Here is a 26,976-nt window from a genome sequence, read left to right on the forward strand (position 1 = left end):
CGGGTCCTGACGTGAGCCAAGGGTGTTGTGTATTGCCTGACATAAATCATGCATAGATCAAATTCAGAGGTAACGGGAGTTGGCACCTCGTGCCTAAAAGCCACCTCTCTCAGAGGAACATTCACAGCTGTGAAGACTTGCCAGTTTTCTTGATTGCAAGAAAGTGTGCTGGTAACGTGAGTCCATTGACGGTGATCCCGGTGATAATGTTTCCGTTTCGAGTTGTAAGTAGACCAGTGACAAAATCCATGGTAGTCTGTTCTCGTTCCCATATGGGTGTTTCTGGTTGCTGATATCCCACCTTGACTTTCCCACAAGTCAAACATTGTTCCCATGCGTTGCTATGTGGGCCTTCAGGTTTCAATACATCCTAACAAAACTCAGATGAATAGGATATCGTGACCCGTGTGCTTAGCCTGCACCAGTTCTCTAAGGTTTCTGTATGGTGAGGTTCATATTCGTTCCATGAAGTAGCAAATATCGTCCGACCTGCCAAAGGTTGCTTCCCCATGCCTCGCATGGGTCAATCTTGAGAACTCTCTTCCTTCAGTTCTTCAGTTTGAAATAGGCGAGTTTGATCAAGTATGTTAGAGTCGATAGCGAGCTGCAAAGCTCGTGCACGTCCAGGTTTCACTTTCATATCCATTCAAAGGTTCCATTCAGCGTTGCCATCACATGTTTAGCTCACACGAGAGGCCCTTGTGATCGGTCTAAGTAACGCATTTGGTACCGTCCAAGTAATGCCTCCGTGTAACTCCAAAGACCACGGTTTCCACCACCAGTTATGTCATGCAGTTCTTCTTGTAGGTCTATTACGTAAGCTATCACCTTCTCTTGTTGCATCAGCGTGTAACATGGACTTTGATTCGAACCATCATAATATACCACTAAATCACCCGCTCCCTCGGGTAGAGACGGTGCTCAGTGTATTGCAGAGTTGGGATTCGAAAGCTGAAAAGACGTCCTCCTGTTTTGTCTCCCACGAACACAGCACCCTGCTGTGCTAAAGAGATTTAAACTGTGCAACCTTCGAATATCTGGTGAGTAAGCTGCGATAGTATCTAGCAAGGCCAAGGAGTTGCTGCATCCCTGAAGGAACCTTTGGTGTCGGTCAGTTTCTAACAGGATGCATCTTGGCGAGATTCACGTGCATTCCCACATCGTTGGTTGTATGACCCAAAAAGGGTACATCTCACATTCAGAAGTTACTTTTATCAAGACTTTGCGCGGTGTGGCTCCTCCCTCAGGAGCTCTCAAATAAGATACAAAGTTATCCATGATGTTCTTTTCTCCTGAAAAGGGTTCAAAATGTCACCCACTAGCATGGTCGGTTCGCATGATCCATGAGGCTGCTGGTGTGATGATCACTCTAAAGGTCATGGAGTACAAAGTTGTATGGCCGAATTGCGTCTGGTAAGCTTCTTTAAGAACTTTCTTCCCTTGGATTTCCATAGCCGCGGCAAACGGTTCTCAAGTGTCGTCTCGATGGGTGCTCGATAATTGGTACGTACACACAAAAAGGCTTATCTTCACGGATATAACTGGGGCTTCCCAAAGCGAGAATTAGGTCCAACAAACTCTTGTGCAACAATTCTCGTAGTAGATTACACCGTTCTTGCAACCCTCCTGGTGTAAGACGGTAAGAGTATGAGTATTCGGAGCTCCCTCTAATCGTGAGATCACTGAGTTTCTGACTAATAGTTGCGGTAGTAGGCCTGAAAGTTCCTTGAATTGCACGTTGAGATGAGTCACAACAATTGGTGGATCCTCGATCCTATCTTACTTAGTCTGATCATTAGATATAGTTGCTAATACAGTGAGGTCCTCCTTCCATAGGCGCTTTCGAGGCTGTCATTACTGACATGATGCTAATCTTTTCACCACTCTGGTACTTTAGAGCATATAGTGACGCTAAATTTCTTCTCACAGGGTACGTCCGGGCGATATGTCCTAATAACACACCAACACTAACTATTGCGCCATAACTGCCAAGGATAGCAGAGGTAACACCGGTGTCGAATGTCTGTCCCCCGCAATATCGAGTTTGCATCCCAACTAACATATGCGGTTTCCGCTGACCTGCCATCAGCCGGTTTCATAACAGGTTTGGTTTCAAGAAGCATCAGGGTTAAACGGAATCGAGCCGAAGCGATTTGCTATCCATCCAAACTACCATGTTGTTATTGTCCTGTCGTCGCTCACGTCAATCCTAAATATCCTTTCGCGAGCACCACTGCCGGTGTTATTGTTACAATCACACGGATTTCTACCATACTGTCATAGCTCCCTTGGTTGTTGTCGTCTTGAATTATCAACTGCCATTACATGCCGTAGGCACCTTCATTTCCATACTGTAAGCTACTATTAAAGTACCTTGATGTCACGATAGTTGCTTCTAATGTTGTTGCTCGAAACAGGACTCTACGATCCTTCACCAACGATATCCATCTCTTCATATTTCGGGCTAAGTTCCAAGATGCTACTCGTTGTGTTGGAAGTTACACAGTCCACATCCTGGTCGATTGTCATCGTTTACGTTTCGATTGATTCATAAAAGTCGGCTCCCATAAGTTGCTGACTAGAATTAAGGATTCGTTTGGAGTCAAATCGTTGATGTTCATTGTCAATAATTGGGGTCGTTCAAATGTTGAAGTCGGTAGAGTACTAAATTTACCCTTATGCCCATCGTTCTTACAAGTTGACTGGGTAAAACACGGTATGTTTCCAGAGTGTTGCAGGTGTGACCGCCCTTCAGGGTCTGAGATGTGAGTATATTGAGTTCCAACAACAAAGAGGAATGAGGGGGAAATAAAAGGGGTATATACCAATCATGGACGCTGCAACATCCACTCAGGGACGTTCGTACAAGCACCTAGCATTCTACTTAGTTCGCTAGGCGTTCAAAGGGACGTTCAAGTAATACTCGATAGCATTGCGATTTCAAAAGGATTCAAGGAGAGGTGAGAAAGTCATATTTGAGTAGGAGACGATCACTGTTATGACTCCTATTAGTTTGTTACGTTTCACACTGATCAATTAACAGAGCGGAACCCCTCCTTCACTTGTTAAGCCTCACTGGGACTCGCATGCACCCCACATTATTATTATGTGTGCACCCACAATAATATTGTGATTTGCATGCTCATCTCAGCTCCTCCTAACTCATGTCGAATGGTTCCCCCAACTCGAATAGTAAACAAATAGCATCACATAAGATAAGTCACGAATGTTTAGGGAATTACCACCATATCAGTCATATAACACATGCAAGGGATACGTAAGTTCATACTATCGTGTTTAACGTGCACCAGCATGCAATATCATATGTAAGTGTCCACTAGTTACGTAGTACAATGAGTATACGAAAGACGAACCTTGCAATCTGGAGCTGAGTGTCATGATCGATTTTCGAAGGTGTTCGGTTATAGTCTGGTTTTACAAAAACGTTTTAAAACCTAGTTCACTATAACCAGTGGCTCTGATACCAACTGTAACACCCCCAAAATTCCACCTGCGGAAACCCCGCGAGGCGTGATACGCATCAGAGTTCGAGCCACCAATCACATTGAACCAATGATAAATATTTAAATAAGTCATGACATTAATTACTAAAATAAGATGTCAACATGATATCAATTCTCAAAAGTTGTGTAGCGGAAGCATGTAATCGTTTAGCAATCGTTTCATAATAATAATCAAAATCAATGTATTGTTTATAAGTGAATCCAAGAGTCTCGATCCATGACCACCCCAGCACTCCCAGATAGCAAGTCTATGTTCCAAGGTTAACGACCTACAAGCATGCAAACAAGTGTGTCAGACTACGCTGGTGAGTTCAAGGTTTTGTTAACGTGTTTCGTTACCAGATGTATGTTAACGCGATTTAGTGTTGTGATACGATGTCGTTCACGTTAGATACCCTAGGGAGTGTGCCCATATGTATCCGGGGAGTGTGTACCCATTAACGACCGATTTGATTATTGTACCGTATGCAGCGTCAATGATTGGAATGCCTAACCCCAATGCCCATAACCAGGCATTGGTCAAAGTCAAGGTATCAAACAACCTTGACAAGCTGTAGGAGGTCTTATATCCGCGTTGTATTCACAAGTTGTCCCAGTAATTAGTTCACGCCCGTCCTTACGGCCCGGTGTGAGGGTGCCAAACCTAATAGCGCTATCAACTAATTACCCCATTGCCTTACAGGCAATCCGGTAGATGATTGTTTCTATGTTCCAGTTGTTTACCCCAAGTTTCCCTTCCAAATGTTTACCAGTTGTCCCAAAACCACCGGGACGCATGCTTGAGAAAATGCAATGAACTCACCTTGGTTTTGCTCGGTTAGATTGTTTCTCTCGTTTTAACTAATCAAGCCGACCACGCCCTATATTATAATTCCGTTTAACATTAGGCTCGTTATCCAAGTATGATCACTTTCACAATCATATAACACATAGCAGCTAGAAGTCGTGTGTTACCACTACGTATTTAAATGTTGTCAATCTAGCACATGAGTCATTATACACATCAAACACACTATATTCTACAAGTAGCACCGATATAGTGCCATACCATTTATCACAGATTACTAATCTATACATGCATCATGTAGTGACTTGCTTACCTAGAACATGAATCATTAACAATCTATATACACACTATGTGTTACTCGGCCCAGCTAGCCTTGACCATGCAGTCCACTAGTCATCGGCCCAACAACTGTGTCGATACCTGGCCCACTACACAAGCATCTATTTGTCATTCCTGCTAACTAGACCCATACACATAAAATAACATCGGCCCACTAGTCATTGCTACACATATCTCCGGTATTCTTAACCCACTGTTGATTGAGATTAGTATATGGCATAATCATTAAATCCTGAAGTGTATGATATTATCCGGCAACTTTCATTAATCAGTAAATAGTTGCTTTCATGCGTTGATTAAGAAACGACAATCATATGTCCTATTTACTAATAATTCGTGAATGAGCAGTCCTAACTTATTGATTTTATTCATGCAACCCAACCTATCAAATAGAGAATCACATCCCAAATCAGTGTATATGCAAGGCCCATGTTCCTTTCATTAATCATCATGGTACACCCTCTAACTTGCCAGCACATAACACATTCTACATACAAACAAAACACTTATCCCTAGACTCAAACACATCATTCAACTCATATAGTATTGATGTCCATGACTTCCCTGACAACACAATTAATATGTTCACATGGTATTGATTTGATCAAAGTTACAATCCACATGGGCCGCCACTTGGTTATCAAAATTATCAACCACCTATTTCAATTCTATTATTATCAAAATTATTGACCACATGGGCCTTTGACTACTGTTACATCAAGATCCATGCTATCTACTTATTCACTATTACATAAATAAAAGAAATCAATAGATGAGCATCACTAACCAGAATCTTGGCGAATCACTGTGCTATTTCGATCAGAAGGGGAGGGGTAGGTTCTGTCGTCGCAATATGTTGAGAGGGTAGGGTTTTATTATGTGATGCTTTCTTGTGTTGTAATTTGTGGGATATACGTATTTTTAGTTATAGTACCAAACAACTCACAAGTGGGCCGATCACATAATTGTTATCTAATACACAAGTGGGCCAAATAAAATAACACATACACTCAACATAATGGACCGGTCATATGTTTTGCTACTGGTGCATGAGTGGCCAAGTCATGTGGGCCGGATCAGGTCACATGTTTCTAGAGCGTGTTTGCTGCCCATAGTGTGCGTGGCCCATCACGACAACTTATCGGCAATAAAAGGTTCCATGACACACTAAAATATGCTTTTCGTTTAACCGGTTTAACATAGAAAAGAACATGAAAGAGTAATAGCGCAGAATCAAGATCACAAACTAACCTCAGAAGTTCGGGTTGTCACACAGACTGTGACTCTGACACGGACTCCGACTTTGACTCTTCTGTTTCATCATTTTCTAACACATGATCCACCACTATCTTCATCAATTGAGACTGTTGATCAGTGTCAAACGATGTATAAACGACAGCAATACTTTCTGGTAGATTGACTGACGACTCCGACTCCCACTGTAAGTTTGTTGCCTTTTTGACTCTTTCATCATTTGGATTTCTAGCCAAATATCCATTTTCCAGAGGAGGTGGACACTTGTTGTAACTGACACCTTGTTTCTTACCCAGATGGCATCTTTTCAGTGTGTCTTTCTTCTTTTTAGTCTTTTTCACTGGAGTCTTTTCTTCAATCTTTTCTTCTGAAACTTTCTTATCTTCAGTTACATCATTGTCCTCAAATGCCTTCAAACTTTTAGCCGTCGGATAAATCCTGTCAGTGACATAAGATGAACATGAGTAACTTTTCAATAAACGATTAACTCTTTCAGTTTCAATTCTCTGAAGTTCAAGCTTCTGTTCAAGCTCAGCACACTTCTCGATATATTGTTTACAACTTTTTGCTTGACCATGAAAGCTCCCTGAAGTGTTTTCGTTGCTGTAGCCTGCTCTTCACTTGTGTCATTGTACATATTCATTGCCCTGTTCAACACATCATATGATTCTCTTAATCTGTTCATGTTATGAATCAATGAACTGTTCTGTTTCTATACAGCTTCACAATTTTCACAAGTTATTGGACTTTTCTTTGCAATGGCTTCTTCGTGAATCTCGAACTTTGGAATTACTTTCACCTTTCTTCTCAATACTGGTACTGTCTCATCATCGCTGCTAACCGGTGTCTTTATCTTCTTCTTTTTCTTCTTTGCCTTCTCGTCTTCACTGTCACTTTCTGCCATCATCTTCAAATGCTTTTCCATTTGTCTGGCATAATACTCAGTATCATCATCACTTTCATCTTCAACTTTGGCAACAAAAGCAGTGTAAGCTGTAGCTTGATCAGGAATATAGTTATCCCAAGAGAAATTTTCCCAGCTAAAACCCTCGGGTAACTTTTCATCATCTTGATCAATTAAACAAGCTTTTCCATCAACTAAAACGTATTTATCCCAGTTGAACGACTTCTTTTCTTCCTGATTAACCATGCAGGCTCTCTTTCTAGAATCTTCAATTATGGGTCTACCATGTGCGGTTTGTGCTTGATGTTGATGCTGTTGAGATGGTTGTTGAGCAACCTGATGGTAGATGGCTTTTCGATAGTAATCACTGTTGTTGTTGAAAGGATTCTGAGCTCCACTTGCTTCACGGTTGGTGCACTCCCTCTTGAAGTGACCTTTTTCCCTGCAACGAAAACAAGTGACTTTAGATTTGTCAAAACCTAAAGTAGAAACATTAGCCTCACCAAGATCATCTCTCCTCGTGATTTGCTTGAATTTCTCAGCTCTCAGTAATACACTAGCCAAACACCACTTTATGTCCATCAGCTCCATCTCTTCAGCATCTATCTGGTCGTAATCTTCCTTTGTTAGCATTGGATTTCCGATACGACCTGCAACAAAACAACTATAAGACTCTAAAACCATTCCTAATAAAGACATTTGACTTTTAGCAACTTCCTCAGAATAATCTTGATCACTTTCAAGATTTAATACAATATTGCATTGAAGTTTTCTTCCATTTTTAGTTGCTGAAATGTTCGGATCAAAAGATGGAAATGATGTGAAACTTGTTTTGCTGTTTGATCCTGATGATGGACTTCCAGGAGAATTCTTGGTACTGTAAGCAGTTTCTATTTTCGGAGATAGATTTGTAGACTTTTCATTCACCCCTACTTTGTAATACAACCCAATATCCTGTTCACCATCAAAATCTTTCATCCGAACGATCTTTCTTTGTTCCATTTCTTGAGCTTCTAATTTCTCAATGAATTTGCTCAAGGTTAGCGTACTGAAACCCTTTTTATTCCTGAGCATCATCAGATATGTTCCCCAAGTCTCATGCGGTAAAGCATCAGCAAGCTTTTCAATTAACTCTTCATTGTCTTTGTTGATGCTTAATCTCTTCATGTTCACTAACAAGTTACAATATCTCTCAATGATTTGTTTTGTGCTTTCATTCTTCAATACTCTAAAAAAATCAAACTCCTTTTTCAAAAGCGACTTCTTATTTTTCACCATTTCTTGACTACCAACAAACTTTGATCGCAAAGCTTTCCAGATTGAATATGAACTTTCGTTGTGTTGTAGCAGAACCATAATATCTTCCTTCACAGCTTGTTGTAGCAGGCTTAACATCATTTTCTCATTTTATACTTCTTTTTGTCATCGGCACTCATGTCTTTTATCGCGACTTCCTCTTCATCATCGTTTAATGGTCTCACATACTTGGTTTCCACACACTCCCATGCATCTAAGTAGTTAGCTTGTACCCAGTTCTCAAAACGACCCTCCCATCCTTTATATTCTTCAATGTTCAATAGTTTGGGTGGTTTTTGCTTTGTTCCCGTTTCGTTTTCGAGCATTGTGGTTTGTGCAACAGTGATTGGGGTAACCGGAGTAGCAAATGCGTAGTAAAATTCCTCGTCCATTTTCAAATTTTAACAATTAATCCAACTGTTCTTAAAAGCGAAACCAGAATGTTGTGGTGTTCAAAAAAGCGAAACAAAAGTTGTTCAAAGAGCGAAACCACAAGGTACAAATGAGCGAAACAACTTGATGTTCACTGGAACGAAACTAGAATTTTCCAATAAGCGAAACCATACTTTGACACTGGAGCGAAAGTACTTAAAACATGGAGCGGAACCTCTGATTTGATGACATAAGAGGGAAAGTCATTGTTCTTTGGAGCGGAACCTCTGAATATGTGTAGCTATGAGCGAGACTAGCACTATCACAGGAGCGAAACTATGGAATGTCCGTAAAAGCGGAACCTACTCGGAAGTAATTTTGACCCATGTTTAGTTCGAATTTCAACACCAAACTTTCCAGGGTTTGTCTATATCCTATTATGCACAATCCGTGAAATTTTGATCCAATTTTAACCGGTAAAACTTCCTGAACTGATGAAAGAAGGTGTAGAAGAAAGAAATTTCGATGAATTCCCGCTATTCTCTGCAGAACTCCTCCTCCTGAAGCTCTGATACCACTTGTAGGATCGTGTTTCGACCCGAACGAGTCGTTCAGAGGAGTTTTGATCAAATACAGATGCGGAAAATAAGTATTTGACTTAGGAACAGCTAGGAAATCACTTTAAACACCTCTTTGCATTGATTTATGACAATTTACATCCAAATCTCGAACCGGCAGCACTTCGGTACGAGTTACAAGGTCTGTATGTCAGGTTTCGCTCAAATGACACTTATTTATAGGCCTGGAGGTTTCGCTCCAGCGTACATGCCGAATGAGCGGAACCTTTAGCTGACATATAAGCGAAACTAATTGAAACCATATAAGCGAAACTACTTGGTTATGACCCTATGAGCGAAACCTTTCACTAACACACACACAATATCATATTTTCTCGTATAACGTGCCCTGATCTAACACTCTAAGTCTAAGACTCGATCCAAGACGAAGTCGACAGATGTAGTGCACCAACATAAGTGAACAAATCCTAGCAATTGAATTATAATTAGAAAAACAACATTATTACAGTAAGTAAATAAGTAAGAATCTGAATGTTTAAAAAACGATTTAGAAGGTTGTACACATTAGAAACAAACTTGGGACAAATTTGAACCCTTTGACTCGTTCCCTTCAAGCTATACTTTTTACCTGACCCATTAGACAATTTTAGATATGCGATAAACCATACCGACCCATTCGCAATAACTGAACATACTCATTTGTTCATTGGCCAAGAGTGATACGCGATTCTTATTCTAATACGCAAAGGCAAAACGTAAAAAAAGGCAAACCTGATGGAGTCAACGGCAGTTCCCAAGCGTACTTGTTCATGGTAGCATGAGCTTATACACATCAGCAAAAGATCAAATCCCATGACTCTAGTCGAGACATGGTTTGGTTCTTATTACCCAATTGGGCAGTTCCGTACGTCCCCATGACTCTAGTCGAGATATGGCTCTTATCACCGATCGGTCCATCCTTGGCTAGCCCCGAAATCTGATAGCTTTGCGTTGTAGTCCTACATGTTCATACGTAAGGGTAAAAACGTCATTTTAACTAAAGTTAAGATTTTGCACTTTATTTTGTGCAATTTTCTATAAAATTTCATAGCAACACAACATACCGAATCTAGCAACACATTAGAAGTCTTGCAATCGCGATAAATCACTTTTGCTTTCGCACCATGAAGAAAAGCAAGTCCTTTAGCAGCTCCTAGAGAGCAACCTTTAACCGAAGACTCCACAATAATGGTTGAAAATAAGATCCTCCTAAATATTAATCATACAAAAATATGATAAGTTTGTGTTGTTTGTAAGTAGATCCAGAGATATTGAAATATAACAAACTCAGTCCTAAATAAGTGACTTTCCAAGCTCCCACAAGGCATAAATTCGTACACTAAAAGCCGTTGTTTGTCCTCCAAACCGGATCAATTGTATGAGATTCGGGTGCAAAAGTTGCCCGAGATAATTCACTTCTGCCTGCAAAAACCGATTGCAAAAGTACATATGTTGATGAACCAAGAAATCTTGAAATGGGAAAATAGGCAGGTATGTGGGTTGGATGATGACGGGTCAAAATGGGTCGGGTTTTACCCAAGAGGCGTTTTGTCAGATAATTCAACTTTCTTGTTCATATAGGTAGTATGACAAAGGTTATATTATTTCAATAATAATCTAAAAACCTACATATTTTATACATTTGAAAAAGCATTTCAGCTTCTTTTTAAGTGAAAGAACATTCGACCCGTTTGTTTTTTTTAAGTGAAAAAGCATTCGACCCATATCTTTTTAATCGAAAAAGCAATCGACCCATATCTTTTTAATCAAAAAAGCATTTGACCTGCTTCTTTTTAAGCGAAAAAGCATTCGACCCGCTTCTTTATAAGCGAAAAGGCATTCGACCTGTTTCTTTTTAAGCAAGAAAGCAGTCGACCCGCTTCTTCTTAAGCGAAAAAAGCATTCGACCGGTTTCTTTTTAAGCAAAAAAGGTTTCTACCCGCTTCTTTTTTAGCGGTAAAGCATTTGACCCGTTTCTTTTTAAGCGAAAAAGTATTCGACCCGCTTCTTTTTAAGTGAAAAGGCATTCGACCTGCTTCTTTTTAACTGAAACCTCTATTAATTCAAGCCGGTCATGCAACACATTAATTAAACTCTCTAGAAAACCTCCTTTTACAGTAACATATGCTATTTAGATATGAGATTCTACCTCTTTTTAGGCAGGACACAAGAGACAAAGCTTCCCCTTGTTTTATCTTGTATGAAATTTGTTTTTATGTATATCACCCAACTTCAACATAACCTGAAACCACAAGCCATAAACTTAAGTCAATACTTATCACAAAGCTAGTGGAAAATAACAACAGTTTGAATGGTGTATTGCAAAGCAGTTCATTGTGCAACTATGGTATTATTAATCATGGGAAAACGGAATTAATGTAGAAATGTGTATCACCTTAGGCCTAAAATATTCATGAACCTGAAACGTTGTCACTGGGCAGAATCCATATTTATGTCCAGTAGCTCTGACAAATTATAGAAACCCCTAAAAATAAAGAACACAAACGATGAATTAAATATGTGTCTGAAACAAAATATGATATGAATGATTAACACCTTTGCACATGATAAACCCATGACCAATTGTGTGAGTTTTCATTAATCCTGATCTCAATTTCTCAATCTCCCATAAATTATCAACATCTCCTGTAAAAATAACAAACATAAATGTCTTACTTTCCAAGGCCAGACTCATTTGCCCATAGAAACGGTGTTAATTACACTTTTAAACATCAAACCTTGTACAGTTGGGGCCTAGTAGCACCTCCGCCTTCTACTTCTGAAAAAAAACAGCAACCAAAGTCCCCTATTTACCTGAAATTGAAGAAAATAAATGATTTACTGGTGTTGGTTCTTACCTTGTTATTATAGAAAGCTTGTTTATGCCATATATCTCCGGAATCTCTACTTACCAAACCCTTATTTTCCTAAACTTGAGCACGCAGTCGCGAATTCCAACCAAAACCTCATCAATAATCTAGTCATCGCCACCAGAATATGAAATCCAGCGGTAACCATCTCTGTTTTTGTCGGAACCCTAGATCTTAACACCCTAATTGTCACTGCCGCTGTTCAACCTTGTAACCAAAACCAAAAAGAGAAAGCTAGTGATAAATTGTAAGATTAATCTTAACAAAGAATCAAAATTGGATGAAACTGTACCGAAAGTGAAATTTGAGAGGAGGTGACGGTGCCCAAAGTGCCACGTGCGAGAACAAACATGCAAATCGGTGGGGATTTCTTCAAATCAGTGTTCATAGCTGCGAATCGAATGGGATTTCTTCAAATCATCGGTGTTCAACACAAAGAGGGAAAAGCCTGAGATTTAGGAGAAAAGAGGAAAACGCAAGAGAAAAGGAGAGAGAGGCGTGTAGATTAGATAAAGAAAAGATAGATCTGACAACGGGTGTTTGAATTTTGAAATCCCGCCCACAAATTACATATCCCGCCCAACAGAGTTCTGCATGTGTTGAAAAGGTACTTTCAACACATTTGTGCTTAAGATGTTTGTACAATGTGCTTTAAATGCTTGTACAATGGCAAATGACCATTCTTGCCCTTCCTATATGCTTATTAAAGTAGTATATATATATATATATATATATATATATATATATATATATATATATATATATATATATATATAGGGGACCGCTAAAACTACACACAACATTATTTTTTGAATTTTTTTTACAAATGAGTTCATAATACACGCATCTACCTATATGAAAAAAAATTGGTCCACCTCGCCCCGGATCAAAAAGTTCTCACGGTTCTTACAACTCGAGGTGGTTCTTATTTTAGCGCAATTCTATATATATGTATATATGTGTGTGTGTGTGTGTGTGTGTGTGTGTATATATATATAGGAGAGTTCATTGGGGAACACAGTGACAACCCGTGATTCCAGGTTAATACTTTAACCTAACCACAGTTAAGGGTGTTTAGGGTTAGTATTGAAACTCTTGTAAATCCACTGCAACCCTAAACATTCCCATAACCATCATTGTACCACAATTTCTCTCTAATCATTTCTAGCTACACCAATCTCACACATAATCATTTGCAATTCTGATCTTTCAATCCATCAATTCATCAAGAACAAACTCTAGATCAAATCTACGGTAATGTTTTATGTTATACATTGATATCTCTGCTCACTTGATTTCCTGCAAGCCCTAGACATCCAAACAATTGCTCTGTGTTTAGTTGATCACATCTGATTGAACCTGCAATGGTTTATGAATGAATGTGTAATTGTTTGCCTGATGTTAGGATGCTATTGACATGTTTAAATTGCTAAAATGTTGTTTTTATTCGTAACATTGTTGATTAGGGTTTTGATCGTAGAACTGCAAACTGTAATTGTTACATTGATATCTCCTTATTTTGTGATAGTGTGCGATGGTTAGTCGGGAGATAATTGTCAGACTTTGTGAAGTCACAAAGTCCGAAATTAACACGTCCGAGTTTCTTAATAGTTTTATAATGAATCCGGGTTTTCCACTTGTACGACCTTGTATGTATAAATTCTGGATTTATATAATTATTCTAAGTTTACAAGATTGTTCCGAATTTATACATATATTCCAAGTTTGTTTAAAAATTAAAAAGGGGTCCAGGTTTATTTAAAAAGCTTTCGAATTTATGTGTGTTTTTATAATTGTCCGGATTTAATATAAATGAAACAAGGGATCTGAGTTTCTATGATAAAGTTCGGACTGTATATATGTAGATGTGATCGGATCCGAGTTTAAGAGGAAATAAAAGGGAGGATCCGAGTTTGTTACATGTTTCCGACGTTATATGGTTCAAAGGGCAGTCTGAACTACTTAAATACTTCCAAGTTAGTTAAATGAATTTAAGTTACCGAGTTTGTTAAATGAATACAAGGATTCCGAGTTCTTAAATTTGTCCGACTTTACAAGTATGGTCTGAATGTCCGAGTTCTTAATAGATGTTGATGAGAATCTGAGTTTATGTTGGTTCACGTCGTCCGAGTTTCATTTGGTTAATGCTTGACTGAGTTTACTTGTGTACCTGATGCTAGTCTGAGTTTCTTTGTGTATATGTAACTCACAAGTTTAAGAATAAAACAATTAGGATTCCGAATTTAATTAAGTTTAACGCATGTTAGCTATCAGAGTTTATATATGTGTAGCTTGTTTCGAGGTTATTTGATATGTATATTCCGAGTTATTAGTTAAACAATATATCTGAGTTTCTCAATATTGCACAACATGTCACCAACTAGAAAACCACTGTATGTTAACTTGATAACCTGATCACATTTAAACACTTGGTTGTTTGGACAAATAGGGTATAGCAAACCCTACTCGTATACTTACTTACACGATATTGTACACTAGGTCACGTGTAACAGATCTAACATCTTATTAATGCATTAAAGGCACGTTAACACATACCGAGCAAACTAAGGTGAGTTCACTACTCTTTCACAAGCATGCATCCCGGGGGGACAAACTAATATTCTTGGGAGGAATACTTTTTAAAAGTTGTAGTTTAATTTTAGTGTTGATTAATAAACTCAATCTCTATCACGACTTACTACCGAGCTAGTTGCCTGGGAGGCAACCAGGTATTACTTGATAGCGCTATTACGTTTGATAAACCTCACTCCGTGTTGGGAGCCAGGCATGAACTAAGGATCTTAAACACTTTGATCAATGCTGATTGACATTGATGAGACAACAAATATAACATTCATATCGGTACCTAGTTTATTATTCATGAGATGTCTTTAAAGCTAAACATTTACATGATTTACGTTGAACAAAACTGTGAACTCACCAACTTCATGTTGACACACTTTTCTGCATGCTTGTAGGTCGTTAGGTACATCATGCTTGGGAACTTGCAGTCCGGGGAGCTGGAAGAGTCATGGGGCGTGCTAATTAATGCGAACGATTAGTATTATGCATTTTAAAACAACTTGGTTTGGATTGTTTTGAAACAATTACATTTGCTTCCGCTGAACACATGCTTTGTTTGAAATGTTATTTGGAATTTCACTTTTCATGTTGGACATGACGTTTGTGTTTAATAATATTTACTATTAGTTCGATATGATTAGTGGCTAGATCCCGATACGTCACACGCCTCACGAAGAAAACCGCACGTGGTATTTTGGGGTGTGACAGTTTGGTATCTGACGTGTCAGAGCGTGTACGGATTTTTAGTACCTTTTTACCCTTTATTCAAGCTTTAAATTTATTAAACATGATATAAAAGTATCACTCTCTACAACACGCTAGGGAATGTGCACGCATCGTTGGCGTAGTATAGTGATGGTAAGATAACGAGGTCGTCTAAGGACAAAAAAGCTTTTAAAATCGGAATATTGCCACGTCTAATCTATCCAAATATAGAGTTAACTTTTTTAATAAATGAAAATAAAGATACAAAATAGATAAAACAGATATTAAAGATAGAATCACTTGGATCCGACTTGTCATTTATGAATCATTTGATGATTTCCTCGCTTTTGGTTTTTTAAGAGATTATCTTAATTATTGTGACATATCCCTCTTTTAGAGACAACGCTACACTCAGCCATATTGATCTGACTCAGCAGGGATATAGTCCCGCAAGGCCGGATTATTGAAAGACAATTAATTAAGTTATTAATGCAAAAAGTGGCATGTTTATCTTTTGGAGGCAATGCTACCCTCGGCGATATTGGTCTGAGTCAGCAGGGATACAGTCCCGCAAGGCCGGTTTAAAGTTTTAGTAGTAGTTAATTTTTAAGGGATTACAAGCCATTTTTACTTCCCCTGATTTGATTCTATCTGCCTCAAGTGAAGTCCTATTAAGCTTGAATCATGTCCTCGCAGAATCTATACAATAAACAAGGCAAGAACTTTACCCAACCACACTTCTAACCCCCTTCTAGATAGTTAACGCGCGTTATATAGACCGTAAAGACACGAATGAGTGAATCAACAAAACTTGAAGAAATTGTTAAGTAAAGTTCACCTTCAATATAAAAAACTAGTTATTAAAGTCATTAATACAAACCCAAATAAAAAGGAAAGAAAAAAATGAAAAATTAATAAGATATACAAATCAATGAGAAATGATGATTGCAATTGGACTTTTATGCATGCATGTGAAAAGATAAAGAAAATATGATAACTTATGTTCTATCAGAAATTTTGTTGACTTAGTCAACTTCTGGTGATTTACCAGATTTTCTTTTCTGGCAGATTTTGAATTTTCTGATGGATTATCAGAATTTTCAACAGAAATCTAATCAGACATATGTGTATCAGATTTTTCTTTATTTGGTGACTCAGTTCCCTTTTTGTTCAATTTCCATGTTCAATTTTCATCTAATGGTTCAGTGAAAATATCAGCAAATTGTTTTTATGTTGGAACAAAATACATTTCTATGTTACCTTTTTCAACATGATCTTTTATGAAGTAATATCTGATATCTATGTGTTTGGTTCTAGAGTGATGCACAGGATTTGAGGTTATTGCAATTGCACTCACAGAATCACACAAAATTGGAATTTTTTTCAGATTTACTCAATAATCTTTTAGTTGAGATTGCATCCACAGAACTTGTGAGCAACAGCTTGCTCCTGCTACATATTCTGATTCTGTTGTGGATGTGGCAACACAATTTTGCTTTTTGCTTGCCCAACAGGCTAATTTTTCTCCCAACATTTGACAGGCACTAGATGTGCTTATTCTGTCAAGTTTGCATCCTGCATGGTCTGCATCTGTGTATGCAATTAGTTCTAAATTTGTGTTCTTAGGATACCATAGGCCAAGATTTGAAGTTCCTTTTAGATATTTGAAAACTCTTTTAACATCTTTCATGTGGGATTCTTTAGGATTACATTGATACCTTGCCAGAAAACAGAAAACAAGTAGAAAACATTATGTCTAATCTACTGGCAGTTAGGTATAGTAGTGATCCTATCATTTCCATATAAGTTTTTATATCTACAGGTTTTCCTTTAGGATCAGAATCTAGTTTGTTTCAAGTGGCCATGAGAGTTTTTGAAGATGAGCAGTTTTCTAATGAATACTTTTTCAAAATAGTTCTGACATACTTTTTCAAAATAGTTCTGACATACTTTTAGAAAGAGAGTTGTGTCAATTGTACCTTTGGTGAAGCAAGAATTGATTAAGAAGTTGGATAGTGTTTCATAACAGGCTTTTGGAGCTTGCTTCAATCCACACAAGGCTTTGTTTAGTTTGTAGACATGATTTGGACATTGAGGATTAACAAAGCGTTCTGGTTGATGCACATATACTTCTTCTTCAATTTCACCATTTAAGAAAGCAGACTTTACATCCATCTGATAAACTTTGATATTGTTTGAGGCAGCATAAGCCAGGAATTTTCTCACAGCTTCAAGCCTGGCAACTGGTGCAAAGGTTTCATCATAGTCAATTCCTTCTTGTTGACAATAACCTTTGACCACTAGCCTTGCTTTGTTCCTTGTTATGATGCCTTGTTCATCAGACTTGTTTCTGAATACCCATTTGGAACCAATTATAGACTTGTTGTTTGGTTTGGGTACCAGATCCCACACATGACTCTTTTCAAATTGGTCAAGCTCTTCTTGCATTGCTTGGACCCAATCTGAGTCATTTAGTGCTTCTTTGATAGATTTTGGCTCGATTATGCTTAAGAATCCAGCATAAAGACATTCATGAGCCGTTGCAGATCTTGTGTTAACACCTACTTCAGGGTCACCTATGATGTCAACAAGTGAGTGTCCCCTAATCCATCTCAAGTTGTTATGAGAACTTGTACTTGGTGATGGATTTGAAGCTTCCCCCTGATCCGTGACCTCAATGTTGTCAAGAGGATTAGAATTCTGTTGGTCAATAACATTTTCTAGTGAAATATCATAATTTTGTTCATTTTGGACAATTTCTGGTGGAGGTTCCAAATCATCTGCAGGGTTAGTACATGACATATTTTTGTTTGAAATGTTCAGCATATGGTCATCTTCTAATAGTTCTCCTGTTAGCTTGATAAGAAAACTTTCATAATTATGAGGTTGTTTTAACAAGCTAATATCCTTTCCTAATTTCATCAGAAATTTTGGTTTCTGATGAGTCATCAAAAGACACATATAAACTTTCTCTTATTGTCCTTGTGTTTAAAAGAAAAATCCTATCAGCTTTTGAGGACAATGAATAACCAAGAAATATTTCTTTTTCTGCTTTTCTGTCAAAATTTTCCACACTATCAAAATCATTAAAGACAAAACAATTGCAACCAAAGGGGTGTAAAAATTTGATACTTAGGACCCTATGGTTGATAATATGATATGGGGTTTTCTCATGTCTTTCGTTAATGATAGATCTGTTTTGTGTAAAGCGTGCATTTGATATAGCTTCAGCCCAAAAGTAAGTGGGCAATCTGGTATAAGCAAGCATGGTTCTTGCTTCTTCCACCAGAGTCCTATTTCTCCTTTCTACGACTCCATTTTGTTGTGGAGTTCTTGGAGCAGAAAAGTCATGAAGATATTCCTTCACTTACACGGAAAGTCTCAAGTTTTGCATTCTTAAATTATGTTCCATTATCAGATCTGATCCTTCTCACAGGTAATTTCAACAGATTTTCAGTTTTTCTTTCTGATGAAATTAATGATCAGATCTGGGGTTTCACTTTTCTTTCTTAAAAATACAACCCATGTGTACCTTGAATAGTCATCTACAATGACCAAAATATATTTCTTACCAGAAAAGCTGGCGGTTTGTACAGGTCCACAAAGGTTCATGTGCAAAAGTTACAAGTTTTCAGAAATTGAAGATTCTGAAACTGTTTTATGTGAGCCTCTCTTTGATTTGCCAAGCTCACATGCTTCACATATCTTGTCCTTTTTGGATGATATGTATGGTAACCCCTTTACCATATTTTTATTTGCTAGTTGGTTGATTATTTTAAAATTTAAGTGGGCAAGCCTTTTATGTCATAACCAACTATTACCTTTTTTTCAGTAAAAAATAAGCACAATTGTGGATGCTTAATTTCTTCTCTGAAATCAAAGTAGTAGATGGAGTTTCTAATCCTTTTCCCACTTAAATATATTTTGTTATCATCCAAACCAACTAACAGACATTTTTCTTACCCGGAAGCCTTTGTCACAAAATTGCCCACATCTAAATAGATTGTATTTTAAACCTTCTACATAGGCAACCTTTACAATTGTTAAAGCTCCATATTGTATTGTATGGTGCCATATCCCATTATTCTTCGATTTAACCCATGTCCAAAATTTACAAATTTACCCAGTTTTTCTTGATAATTACTGAGTAAGCTCCTATCCTCAGTCATGTGCTTGGAGCTTCCAGAATCGCAATACCAGATCTACTGCACATGATGGTCCTGAAATTATGAGGTTAGAGATTTTTTTAGTACCCAAACTTGTTTGGGTACTTTTTCTAATGAAAATGTGCTAGAGATTTCTTCAACAGAGGAGAAATTCTCATCAGATTGTCTGCTTAATGCTGAGCCATTAGCAGGATGATTTGCTTTAAAGAGATGTTGTTGAATTAGCTTCAGTATTTCAACACACATACAGTCTGATTTGTCTAATTTTCTAGACAATGATGTTTGTGATGGAATGATTTTGCCTTTGTGAAATTTAGGATGATTTTTTGGGTTTTCATTAATTTTGAAGGTTTCATCCCTTTTCAAACAAATTTTGGGTGACAAAAACAGTTTATCAGAAATACCAGATCTGCATGATTCAGCATCAGAATCTGTATCTCAGCCCCTCACCTTTGTTCCTTGGTGTTGCTTCAATAATTTGTATAAACTCTTTTGCTTGTTGAAAACCCTTCACATTGATTTCATTATCTTGAATTTTCTTGTAAAGATTTTTTCTTTCTTTCTCATAAAATTCAATTTTTGAATCTTTATCAAAATTCAATTTTTTGAATCTTTATCAAAATTTGGTTTTCAGCTTTGGTTTTAATGAGCAACTTTTGCAGATCATCAGATTTTGTGCTTTCTGATGAGGTTTTGTTTTGTAAAAGCACAAAATCCTGCATAAGTTTGTTCAGTTATTTTTCCAAATCAAGATTGTCTGAACTTACTTTTTGTTGTGATGATGTTGAGCAATCACCAGAAGTTGTGGCCATCAAACAGAAATTAGCCATTTCCTCCTCTTCTTCATCAGAAGAATCATCGGTTAACCAGGTATCAATACTTGCTATTAGGCTTACTTTCTGGTGTTGTTTCTTAGCTTCTTCAAGCTTCTTTTCATAGTATGCCACATCCTTCAGCTTCTTATTCTTGCACTCGGAAGCATAGTGCCCCTTTTGTCTGCACTTGTAACAAACAACTTCTGTCTTCCCCTTTTCCCTTGATTTTCCTTCCATCCTCCCCCTATCACTTTTCTGGAATTTACCACTTCCTCCTCTCAGCATTTGCTCAAATCTCTTTGTGAGAAAGGCTATCGCCTCATCAAAATCTGATGAAGCATCAGAAATTTCTGTATTGTGGCAATGAGGGGGTTGTGGATCTGAAACTTGTGGTTTTTGTGTGTGTTGGGTGTGCGAAACAAGAGCTATACGTCCCCCTCGTTGGTTTGAGTTCTCATAAATTTATTCCTCTCTAGGGACTAAGATGCTATAAAGATCATGTAAGTTCATATTCCCTAATTCAAGGGTTGATGACCTGGTCATAGTGAGACTACGCCACTCTCTTGGCAATGCATCTATGAACTTAAAAATCTTTTCATCTTGAGATTTCTCTATACCATACTTTTTAAGTTCATTTAAAAGCTTGGTGAACCTGTTATATGTCTCTGAAAGAGTCTTATTTTAGAGACTTTTAAATCTTTCATAAGAAGAGACACAATTTGTTCTCTTGATTCTCTTCATTCTTTCACCTCCTTCACATGAATTTTCTAGTTGATCCCATATTTCTTTAGCAGATGCACATGCATCTATTTGTGAAAATATGTCAATTGGAAGTGGAATAATCAGAAGTGATTTGGCCCTTGCATCAGCTACCACAAGATCCTTGTCTTCTTGACTCTAGTGAATTTCACTTTTTGGAACCAAGGAGGCAGGGATAGCGGGGTTCGCTCAATTTCTTGAACAACTGCTATATCAGTAGTTGGTATATGTGGACCCCTCACAATGGATGAAAACATAGCTCGATCATGTCCATTAAGGAAGTTGATCATCCTGATTTTCCATTATGGGTATTCCTCTCTGACCAAGGTTGGAGGATTAGACATAGAACCAATATTGAAAGCATTATTCCATGTTTGAAAGTTTGCCATATTTGGTTTAAGAGTTGGATATCAAGAAAAATAAGTAGATGATCTTTTGAAAATAATTTATTCAATATGCTCTGATACCAATTGTTGATCCCAGATAGAGATACCCAAACTTAATATGGCAAGTGATTTCAACAAATAGGAAAATATAGTGCGGAACTAGAAATCAAACTTTCAAGAAAAAAGTTATAGAATTTTTCAATTGTATTAAATGACTTTTCAAAAACAAAGTTATTGAATATTACAAAACGAATACTCAAAGAATTCTAAGTGAAAGGCAATGGAGTTTGTAGTGTGTGTGTTGAATGCTAAGCACAACTCATTTATCCTCCGGGATTTGACATCTCTATTTACACAAAGTCCAGGATCTGAATAAACAATTGTTTATTCACAACTTGCTCTGCACAAAGGGACTTTTTGGCATATTCATTGAATCGGTTATTGCCAACTTGCTCCTTTTTGGGTTTGTGTCAGGCCTTATCTCGAAGACAAGTGGGTCTACGACTACTTACCAGAATTAATTCTGATGAACTCGATCATCAGATTTCTGGTGATCAGACTTTACCAGATTGTGATGATAAATCAGACTTCATTAGAAAGGTTTTATCTGATTATCTTCTTTGTTTTGATCTTCTCCTGATGCTTAGTTGAAGATGTATTTTTCTTTTCTTCTTGTAAAGATATCATGTAGGCACCTTTTTAGCAATACTCCTTGACTGTATCTTCATCTTAAGATCAGGATGATCATCTTTTTCTTCAATACTTATACTTAAAGTTTCCTAACAGATGATGTTGTAGACTCACAAGTGTCTGTGACAAAAAACTCACAGGTGCTTATCACGAAAAACAAACAAGTGCTGATGACCAAAACAAACAAGTACTGATGAACAAATATAAGAAACAAGTGCGGATAAGAGTAATCTTAAATCATAAGTACTGAAGAACAATCTTAGAAACAAGTGCCGATGAGTAATCTTAAATCACAAGTACTGATGAGCAATCTTAGAAACAAGTGCAGATGAGTAATCTTAAATCACAAGTGCGGATGAACAAACTTAATCACAAGTGCTGATGAACAATCTTAAATCACAAGTGTGCACAGACCTAAGAAACAAGTGCGGATGAATGTTTATCAAATCACAAATGCGCAGAGACCTTTATCACAAGTGAGTATAAATAACTTATGATTTTCACAAGTGCTGACAAGTGAAAACCACAAGTACTGACTCTGAATTTACTTCCCAAGTGTGACTGCACACAAGATCATCAATAACTACAGAGAGTTAGAAACCCAAAGAATTTGAAGAAAACTTTAGATCTGACACAATCTGAGTAAAATCTCACCAATCAAATCAAGCACAAAAACTCACAACTAAACCCTAATCACCAAGCATGTTGAAAAATCAAGAAACACATGAAGAATTCATGAATGACATGAGAAAAGTAGGAGAAAAATCCTAGAAAGTTGAAAACCCACTAGAATGAACAAAACCGATTGAAATCTAACCTCCAACACGAAGTCTACAGGGGTAAGAGCACTCTGTATATAGAGCCTGCTCCCTGCTCTAATACCACTTGTAAGGTTGTCTTCCTTCAACAAACACACGAACCAGACAGATCGAACACACACACGATGTGCGAAAACCACCGCGTGCCTCGTACCGCAACGTAGAGCTCGTACATAAGGTGTAGAAGATGAGAGAATCGTGAGTACACAGAGTATTCACAATCAACAATCACATAGATTAAATAAAGAACACAAAGCTAGGGTTTGTTTACACAAGAAGTTTTCTCCAAAATATCATTGTTTCATTAAATGTCTAATGATTGCATACATCACAAAGCTTATATACAATCATATGTTCGGACATCATAGACCTAACAATAAAGCTTCAGTATTTAACAAATAAGTACTCACCACTAACTAGACAATACTAATTCGCACCATTTAAGAGAACCACAAGTACTCACCACTAACTAGACAATACAAGCTCGCACCTTTTAGAGAACCACAAGTACTCACCATATAAAAGATTGCAAGTACTGACATTCTAAACCCACAAGTTCTCATATGTATAAGAACCCTTGTCCAAACTTGACTTGTGACACTTTCACATAATTACAAGATTAGTCCTTCAATGTTGAAACTTCAGTAGTATCCAGCATTTATCAAACTTTGGTGCACTTACAGACTCCCCCTTAATATATGCGGGATCTGCAAATCTTCATCGATTCTTCGAGAAGCCGCTTCCCGCATTTATCATCCTGAGGTGCATTTACATATTCCAATATTAGCATAGTCGAATTACTAAGGGAAACTCATTTGCTATAAGATAATGAGAATATAATAAAATAAAATAACAACTAGCACACTTTTGCTAGTAGTTAAATACTATGAAAAAAAGGTGCAGTATTAACCTCATAATGCTTTGTCATTTCTCTATTGTCATTTCAATTATTTTCCTTTCCTTTGCTACATAGTTTCACCCATTCTGCAGAGTGAAAACCAACAAAAACATATTTGATGCTTACATAATTTCAGGAGAAGAAATATATACACAAAATTAACCTTCTAACACTAACCTTCCCATCGGTTCGAACAACACCAGCCATCTTCATTTGCTTTTCTACATTCGCCTACCATGAGTACAAAATAGTCGTTAATATACTTTAACTAGATGGAAGACATAACATATACCAATAAACATAAAGTGTGTCAATGATCGCCTTCAATTCAACTTGCAACCCATCCTGAACCTGTAATGAAATATTTATATAGATAAAATATTCCACGCGTTGTTGTATTTTTTTAGACCGGAACTGATTGTATTGAGCTCTAGGGTTTCAATGGGTGTCTTTTCGAGTACATCACTAGGAAAGACAACTTGCTCTCAAACTTTCGAGCATTTGGATGTTAACGGCCATACATATGTGACCATTATAAGACCATCCAAACCTAAGCATATAAGATCCAATTACTAACAAGTTAAATATCCCAATTCGTTATAAATACATCATTACCATGAAATGATTTCAAATTAACATAGCAATCGAGTCATGAATTCGGAATCAAAAACCCTCAATATATCACATTAACTAGATTTGATTCAGTAGACAATCCCAATGTTCACTATTCAAATCTAGACATCTTAGATCAATTATTTCATGTTCATAAGATCAATCAATACTACTTGAACTAGTTCTCGGATTACAATGATCCAGAAAACAAAACATGACACAATTAATTTTGCTAGTTATAATTACCAATTACTTGTTTATAAATCAAAACCCTAAAGAATTGAATTAGGGCACTTACCATTTCACCAAGTACTGCACTTTTCCCTTTTTTTCCACAAGCAAAGATCGTCAGATACACAAAAAATAACCAAGTAAGATCAAGAGATTGAAACTAACTAATGATTAAAATGAATAATAATTAGCAAACAAATGAATTGAAGAAGAAACAATAATCGACCTTGTAACATCTTTTCTTTCTGATCGCTTCAACTTGGTAACTTGGTAGAATTCATCAGCTAACTTGGGACGACTGTTGTCATCTTCTTGAACTCCGTTCATTCTGCGATGACTTCTTGAACTTTTATTTTTTTTTTCGCTAAAAAACATGAATAAAATAAAACATAGTTAATTTGGCCTATAAGGACCACATGTTTGATGTGGTCTCTACATTGAATAATTTTTTATATTTAATTATTTATTAATAAAGAATAAAAATAAAACAAAATTATTTTTACCTATAGGGCGTCTCTATAGGTTAATTTGGCATATAGGTACGACATGTCGTCTCTACACGTGAATATTTTTTATATTTAACTATTTATTAATAAAGAACAATAAACAAAAGAAAATTATTTTTCCATATAAGGATGACATGTCCTCTCTATTTGTTAGATGTTTTTTCAAATTTTTGTGGAATGGTAGGAAATTTTGCCCCCTAACTGATTATTTTTAACAATCAAACATTTTAGAGACGACATGTCGTCTCTATAGGTTTGAACATATATATATATATATTTCGTTGTTTTTAGGCAAAAAAAACAATAACAAATTAATTAATTTAATTAGTCTTATAGGGATAACATGTCGTCTCTATATATGAATATTTTTGGGGAATTAGCCTGTAATAATCCTACCTAGACTTTATTGGCCATTAATAATCCCACCTCAAAATATTCCCCCCACCAGTGCCACCTTTTACCTATTTTTCCTACAATGGTCCCCCGTTAAAAAAACTTAACAGAGTTAAGCTTTTTTTCCAAGTTACAAACATATTTTTTAGAGATTTTGATCAGAACGATGATACGAGTCCATTGATGTAAAATTTACTTGGAAATGGTGCTCCAAGTGACTTGATTTTGATTAATTGGAAATTTAAACACCCGAATTGAAGCGCCGTTTTCATTGTTTGGAGCACCGTTTTGAGGCAAGTTTTACATCAATGGACTCGTATCGTCGTTCTAATCAAAAGCCCTAAAAAATTTGTTTGTAATTTGGAAAAAAGCTTAACTCCGTTAAGTTTTTTTAACGGGGGACCATTGTAGGAAAAATAGGTGAAAGGTGGGACTGGTGGGGGGAATATTCTGAGGTGGGATTATTAATGGCGAATAAGGTCTAGGTGGGATTATTACAGACCAATTTCCCAATATTTTTTTGTATTTTTAATTATTTATTAATCAAATCTAAAAAAACCAAATAAATTATTTTTACAAGTGTGTTTTTTTAATTATTTATTAATTTAGAATAAAAAAACAATTCAAAGTTATTTCCCCTATAGTCGTCCCTATATGTTAGATTATTTCTTTTCAATTTTTTTATCGGGTGGTTGGAAATTTTGCCACCTAAATGAAAATTCATTTTGACCAGAAAACCAACTAACGAAGAAGTATATATAAGGGAAGAGATTTTACCATATAGGCTTTATTTTCCGAGACCACCAATTCCAAAGATGAGTTCTTTTCTACGTCAAATCTGAGAAAGAAAGGACACAATAAGAAAAGACAACAATCAACTGAAACTACAATAAGAAAAGACAACAATCAGTATATAGTCCCAAACTAGAATATTCCAGTTCTTAATTAAAATATATCAGCCCCATTACAATAATAACTCCCATAATTATCCAAACCTCCATAATAATTTACTTAAATTTATTAATTTAATTTTTCATAAAAAGACGATGGCCGATGTTACTTTATGTAATTTAAGGAAAATAAACACAAGAACCCAAAAAACTAATGAATGTAAGAATAAAAAAACACATAAAAATAACAAATATTATATTGTTTGAAAAAAAGCTTTTATTTCAAATATTTATTATTATAATCAAAAATAATAAATTCCATTACAAAAATAAATAGACATATATTTAGGTACTAGTTCTTAACGTCATATGCTTATACATAAACACTTACCTTTTATTTTCACAAATAGTTCTTATTTTATTCACAATCTTACGTATCAAAATTCATCAAAATGTGAATGCTAAGAAATGCAACCCCCACATATTTTTCAATTAATTTGAGTATTAAAATGTGTGTGCGTGTGTATATATATATATATATATATATATATATATGTATAT

At 36.6% G+C, this 26,976-nt stretch overlaps 1 protein-coding gene and 1 long non-coding RNA gene across 2 annotated transcripts; both read right to left on the reverse strand.

Annotated features, from left to right (window-relative positions):
* Positions 1-6,324: 6,324 nt before the first annotated feature.
* LOC110929553 lies at positions 6,325-11,908 on the reverse strand. Its single transcript, XM_035988134.1, has 8 exons — positions 11,832-11,908; positions 11,650-11,739; positions 11,489-11,578; positions 11,243-11,335; positions 10,432-10,515; positions 10,158-10,302; positions 6,623-10,052; positions 6,325-6,342 (listed from the first exon to the last, which is right to left on the reverse strand). The coding sequence occupies exons 7-8, from the start codon at positions 8,204-8,206 to the stop codon at positions 6,325-6,327; spliced, it is 1,602 nt and encodes a 533-aa protein (XP_035844027.1). The 5' UTR covers positions 8,207-10,052; positions 10,158-10,302; positions 10,432-10,515; positions 11,243-11,335; positions 11,489-11,578; positions 11,650-11,739; positions 11,832-11,908.
* Positions 11,909-23,064: 11,156 nt separating this feature from the next.
* On the reverse strand, positions 23,065-24,205 carry LOC110929555. Its single transcript, XR_002587245.2, has 3 exons — positions 23,961-24,205; positions 23,796-23,869; positions 23,065-23,642 (listed from the first exon to the last, which is right to left on the reverse strand). It is a non-coding gene; the product is annotated as an uncharacterized LOC110929555 (long non-coding RNA).
* Positions 24,206-26,976: the final 2,771 nt, after the last annotated feature.

This window comes from Helianthus annuus, chromosome 3, assembly GCF_002127325.2.
Source record: "Helianthus annuus cultivar XRQ/B chromosome 3, HanXRQr2.0-SUNRISE, whole genome shotgun sequence".
Taxonomy (NCBI): domain Eukaryota; kingdom Viridiplantae; phylum Streptophyta; class Magnoliopsida; order Asterales; family Asteraceae; genus Helianthus; species Helianthus annuus.

Excerpts from the sequence above, each read along its gene's own strand:
- LOC110929553 (XM_035988134.1), bottom strand. The coding sequence starts at position 8,206 with ATGATGTTAAGCCTGCTACAACAAGCTGTGAAGGAAGATATTATGGTT.